The sequence below is a fragment of the Galeopterus variegatus genome, unplaced genomic scaffold (genome assembly GCF_000696425.1).
Source record: "Galeopterus variegatus unplaced genomic scaffold, G_variegatus-3.0.2 Scaffold222, whole genome shotgun sequence".
Classification (NCBI taxonomy): Eukaryota; Metazoa; Chordata; class Mammalia; order Dermoptera; family Cynocephalidae; genus Galeopterus; species Galeopterus variegatus.
The window spans coordinates 377,121-383,303 of record NW_007726333.1 but is presented as its reverse complement, the minus strand read 5'-3'; the positions used below and the strand labels follow the sequence as shown (position 1 = coordinate 383,303).

General features: G+C 33.2%; 1 protein-coding gene across 1 annotated transcript in view; it reads left to right on the top strand.

Annotated features, from left to right (window-relative positions):
* LOC103585216 (cGMP-dependent protein kinase 1-like) overlaps positions 1-5,853 on the top strand; it is a 384,465-nt gene extending 378,612 nt beyond the window's left edge. Inside the window, exons 3-4 of the mRNA XM_008566122.1 lie at positions 743-856; positions 5,753-5,853. Of these exons, the coding sequence (XP_008564344.1) occupies positions 743-856; positions 5,753-5,853 (215 nt within the window). The remainder of the gene's footprint in view (positions 1-742; positions 857-5,752) is intronic.
* Positions 5,854-6,183: the final 330 nt, after the last annotated feature.

The following is a 6,183-nucleotide window of genomic DNA, read 5'->3' as shown; positions in this document are numbered from 1 at the left end:
AAAAAAAAAAACTTTTTCATTTACTCCATACATAGCATTTTTCTTACTTGCAAGCAACAGTGTATATCCAGTGTATGATATTTCCTTAGCTTTTTCTTCCTGTAGCATTTCATTTTTCAAGTCCTTTGCGGAACATAAATGTCCTAATACTTCTTTCTTTTCCCTCAACCCTCATAGTTTGTTTTTTCTTACAGTCAACATTGCAGGGCTGGGAAGCAGATAAAACAGTCTTGCTCAACTCAGATAGGATGTTTAAAAATAAAAAGATACCATGAGCTGCAATTAAATAATGCCCTAGAGGCAAAGTAATTTTCCTCTTCATAATAGCTGCCTTACTCAGATGAGAATTTCAGAGTATGAAGTGTGCTGTAGGCAATTTACCCACTTACTCAGATTTTCTTTCAGATTCAAAATGATGTTCAAATTGAATTAGCATGGTTTACTAATACCACATTTGGAATAATTTCGTATGTTTACATTTTTGCCTCCATCTTTTCCTGTTATTTCTTTGAGTCCTATATCAAGTCTTCTCAGTGATTAATTAAGAAACGATGTGGATTTCTTAACTTGGGTATTTTATTGCATTTCTTGCATTGCCTCTTGGTGACAACTTTGTTTTAATTGGTAACTGTTTTGCATTTTTTAAAATGAGCCTAGCACTCCTCCTATATTGAAAATGCAACAAATGGAATGAAGCATGGGACAAGAATTGAGACAACATGTTTTCCTTTCTTCTTTTTAGATGGGAAGGTTGAAGTTACAAAAGAGGGTGTGAAGCTGTGCACTATGGGTCCAGGAAAAGTGTTCGGGGAGTTGGCTATTCTTTACAACTGTACCCGGACAGCGACCGTCAAGAGTAAGACTGTTCTCATATTTTTCAAATACTTTCAATGTCTTTTTTTCCCTATACCTATGAGATAGCGATTAAAGTGACTATTGATTTAATCTGTGTAATTTTATTAACCCAATTTGAATTTGTGCCTTGCAATACAATTGATATATTTGTTTTCCTACTAAAAGGTGATTGTTAACAATCAGTTCTGGTTGACTTACATTTTACTGCTAATTTATGAAAATTATCCTTTTAATCAGGAATTGCCGTAATTAGGATCTTTTAAATGATGTAATTTTACACGTTAGAATTTAACAGGAGCAGAGCCTTTTCTTTTTCTGTCTTTAAAGGATCATATATAAGAAATTTTTACATGTCTGTCTATTTTGGGTTACATTCCCCATATAAATCCCACTTGTTCACTCAGTGGTTTAGAAAAATTAAGAGGAGAAATACGTCCTTTGTCTCATTCAAACATCATTGAATAAGATATATCCTGAATTCTAAAACTGTGTCTGGGTATATTTTTGTCTTCAATGGCTCATCAAGCTGTATATTATGGCATTTTTCATTTCTACTGATTGAGCTTATTTTAAATCGGGGCAATAAAGCAGCTTGTTTCCCTAATTTTACATGTATGTGTATATATGATTTCTCTAGCAACTTTTGTTGCTTGGTAAAAGCAGCTGCAGTAGTTAGAGGAGGAAAAGCTTTTTTTTTTTTAATTCTCCTTCCTGAGTAAGGATATAATGATTCTATGGGAAACAGAGCTGAATTCAAAAGCCAGCAGTGTAAGCTCCATTGAAACTTCAGGCAGACGTGTGTATTTTGTGTTTGAAGTCTTTCTAATACGTTATCCTGTGAATGATTTCTATCGCAAGTAACTTTGATAAGGTTTTGTTGTTCAAAAAGTGCTATTGACAAAATGATAAGTAAATTGTTAATATCAGTTAATGTTACCTGGGTGTCATTGACTAGTTCATATATTGTTTTTTTTTTTCTCTCAGAAGTACAGCCTATGATTGACAATATGACATTGAAAATTGGATTGAAAGAACTCAAGAATGCATGGCCAACTAGAGTCCCAGAAATTATCTTACGTGTCAATTAGTGAATCACCTAACAATTGATGTCATCACGGTGACATCAATTGCAATGGCAGCCCTTTCAGAATGAGTCCTACTTGGCATTTGATTCTTGATCTCTGAAAGTACAGGACTTGCGATTATAGATATTGCCATGTTTTTATTTTACGCGATCATCTAATTACATGACGTTAAGAATTATTAGGCCCAGTGAATTGTAACAGAATCTGCCACAACTTTAACTCCTTAAAAAGTGCTTTAACTGGAAAAAGAGTAGTTATGACTCCATTNTCTGAAAGTACAGGACTTGCGATTATAGATATTGCCATGTTTTTATTTTACGCGATCATCTAATTACATGACGTTAAGAATTATTAGGCCCAGTGAATTGTAACAGAATCTGCCACAACTTTAACTCCTTAAAAAGTGCTTTAACTGGAAAAAGAGTAGTTATGACTCCATTAAATGAAACTGATTTTACTATCATGCTTCATTTTCATGAGAAATATATCCCTTTTAGGGTAAAGCACACCAAAATAGCACATTTTGTTTAAACAGGCTTTCTCAGAATTATGAATATTAATTTTTTTAAGTTTTTAAAATATTTCAGCCTTGTGTACTGCTCATTTAACCTAATTAAAATTTCCAAAAGTCAACAGTGACTAATAACATGATACTTAGCCTTACAAAATATTGAATTCTTATTTTAAAAAACTATTTTAAACAGACTAGTCTACTTAAATGAATTTTACAGCAAATATTTTTTACAAGTTGATTGCTTTGTTTTATTAAGATCAATTTTCTTATTGGGTTTCTATGAAATGGTGTTCATCTATACTAACATCTATTGTATTCCCATTTGGCAAATTTAAATAGACACTATGCATTTGATTTAGCAAGAAGAAACTGGGTGTTGAATGCAAATTATAATCCTGATTATTTTGGAGTCAGAACATCCATCATCAAAAGCAATGAGTGATGGAGAGTTTCCTTCCTTAACACTGACTCTTAGAAGCCTCAAGAGTTTGTGCATGTGTGCACATGTATGTGTGCACGTGACTGTATGTTAGTGTCTTTCTTCAGAGTGCCTACTTAAGATACGGAGGTTGCATTGGGAAATGAGCCTAGGGTTGATGGTGTGCAAATATCTCTCTGCATATATAGGTACAGAGGTGTTGTGCATGAGTAAGGAATAATATCTATGAACAACTATTTCATCTGAATGTTGTATAAGAACTATAAGGTATGACTAACAATTGTTTATTGTTCATGACCTGTTGGTCCTGTCTCCTCTTTTATACAGGGAGATTGTGCTATGTAGGCCTTAAGTATCATTTTTTTAAATGTTTAAATTGAACCTTCAGGCTGAACACTTTATAATTCTGATTAGAATCCATTGTAATGCTACTTTTTAAAATGATTACAGAATATAACTCCCAATGCTATCATATGTAAAAAATGTCTACAGACTTATTTGGCTCGTAGGTCCAATCATTCCTCAGTATTCAAGATTGTGTTGACTTGTCTGTTTCTTCTTAACTGTCATCTTTTCATTGATAACCATTTGGAGTATCTTTCAAAATGGATTCATCCACTTAGATGTAATAGTCTAAGTCAGAGAAAACTCTTCTTACACAATAGCTTGTCTATCTGTGCCTTTTTCTTTCTTATTTACCTGGGCCTGCAACCCCTTTTCCCCCAACACCACCCACTTTTTTGTGTGATGGAAAATGTTATTGATCCTTTCTTCTTTCTTTCTCCCTAAGTCAGCCTGAAAGCTATCTGGCATTTTAATGCATTTTTAATCTCACAGTAGTGACTAAATCCTAGGTCGCATTCAAGAGTTCTTCAATGTACATGAGTTATTTCTTGTTCAAGAGAGCAATTTACGAAATTGTATTAGGCCATGAATAAATAAATTTCAGTGAGTTCCCCTGCTAATAAATGTGATCTGTGTTAACATATGTGTTTTTTTTAAAAAGCTTAGGTTATCAAAAAATGGTTTTGTTATTAAAGCTCTAGCTTGACATATGCTATGAAATATGATTATAAGCTTGTTCATAGCAGTCCAACTAAAAGAGGCAGCGTGGTAATTTAAAGCAAGCTCTTTGTTTTTCATCTGAGAAAAATCAATTGGCATTCTCCTGAAAATAAACAAATGTATAGCACTTGTTATTATGATAGCACTAGGAGGAAGATCTGATAACACCAGGAAGAATCATTTTTAAAAGTCAGAACCATAGCAATGTGGAAAGGAAAAACCATGTTATGATGCAGAAGATCTGTATTCCCAGTCTATTCCTGTCTTATAAAACAACACGATTGATTTTCTCCTGAGGAATGAGGATATAAAAATGCATAAAATTAAGATTATATTGTAAACAAAAATTTAACAACTGTCTTTACATTATTTGTGGCTTACATAGCCCAAGTTTTCTTTATGAACTATGATATGACAATGGCCACTTTGTGTCTATCCAATCATAAACATTCAGGTTGCCATGGGGAGGAAAAAAGAATGAGTTGTTATAGTTGGCTTTCATAACACCAAACAATCAGTGTCTCCAATGTTGTTTGATTTTTTACATTTTGTCTAAATATTTTGGTATTGTATAGAGAAAGGAATTTCATCATTCATTTTCATACCCAGTAAGGGGCAAGAATTTCACATGTTTACTGAATACCCCTTACTTATGCAATTCCCACACCTGGTGGCAGATCATTATCATGTTTTCCTAAAGTGTCATTCCTGGTTGTGATTTCACTTTCCTGCCCTCACAGCTAAAGCAGTATCAATTTACACTTACCCTGGGCCTCTTTCTTTGCTTCTATGCCCAAGGTTCTTCAAAATAACGAAAATGGAAAAGTTGAAGTTACTGAAAACATAAAAATAGAAAGGAAAAGGCTTTTAGTTAACAATGAGAGAAGGATTCAGTGACACATACCCTGTGTGTGAATTTGCAAGGGCATTTATGCTATTATTCTGTTTCACCTGGATTTTCCACAACCAGCACTCACAACTACATAGGAATTTTTAATGTGATTTGAATATAAGGCTCTTTGCTGCACCTTCAGGTGTACATGATTTGGGGTATTTTTGCCTGAAGATACTAAATTGAAGCCCTGTCCCCTTTATTTTGAGTTTCCAGCTCAAAGTGCCCCCAAATGTCTGATAATGTATAATTCAAATGTCTTTATTTAAATATACTCCAATACAAACCCGAGAAGAAAACAACACTTGTAGAAAAACAGCTTGGTGCCGGGTCAAGATGATCACTATAGAAAGTTATTTGCAAAGTATGTATGTTGTGGGTGTGGTGACTATTTTATGAAGTTTGCTGAGCAAAATGTCTGAGTTATTATTTCTCCTTGGATTATTTACAACGAGTATTTAAAATTTTCACAGTATTAAAATACTTCAGTACAAACACAAAAGAGCCTGAACAGCCAACAAGAAATCTGACAAATTGATGACTCTGATAACATCTGGTAAAAATATTTTTCTGCCTTGGTTTGAATAGACTTTCGAGTTTCCATATTTAAGCTTTTCTAGTATATTAGCAAAGGAGAAGTTGGCTAGTTAACTGACAAATTGATGACTCTGATAACATCTGGTAAAAATATTTTTCTGCCTTGGTTTGAATAGGCTTTCGAGTTTCCATATTTAAGCTTTTCTAGTATATTAGCAAAGGAGAAGTTGGCTAGTTAAGATGTTTTACTAAGTGTCATAGATATTTTAAGAACGAAGTTGGAAGGTTTGGATTTTTCTGTTTATTTTTGTTTTTAAAATAAATTTGAGTCTATGTAGTGAAATGGCTTGTACATTCCCTTGCAGCTATTTCAAGCATGACATTCTTCAACCTGAGTCAGAAAAATCTGCCGACTGTCAAAAACCTAAAAAGACGGATGGGAAAAAATAAAAAGAGATTTGATTGAAATTGTTTGCTCTAATACCTCTAAATGCTATAAATACAATACCTATACCTAATATTTATGCTGTGTAAACCATACGTACGTACAGTGCTTTTTATTAGTAAAGGAACAAAAGGCATGGATACCAATTTTTAGTGTTAATGAAAAGGAATCATAGATGAAGCTTTTACAGTAGCTGTTAACTTTGAAAGTTTCTTAAGATGACTTAAATCAAGAAGTAAGTGATCAGATATTTTTTTTTAAGAAATCATTATAGAGCTCCATAAAACATCATATTTATGATAAAGATACATTCACATGTGAAAATGAAGCAGCACTCTCTGCTAGCACAAA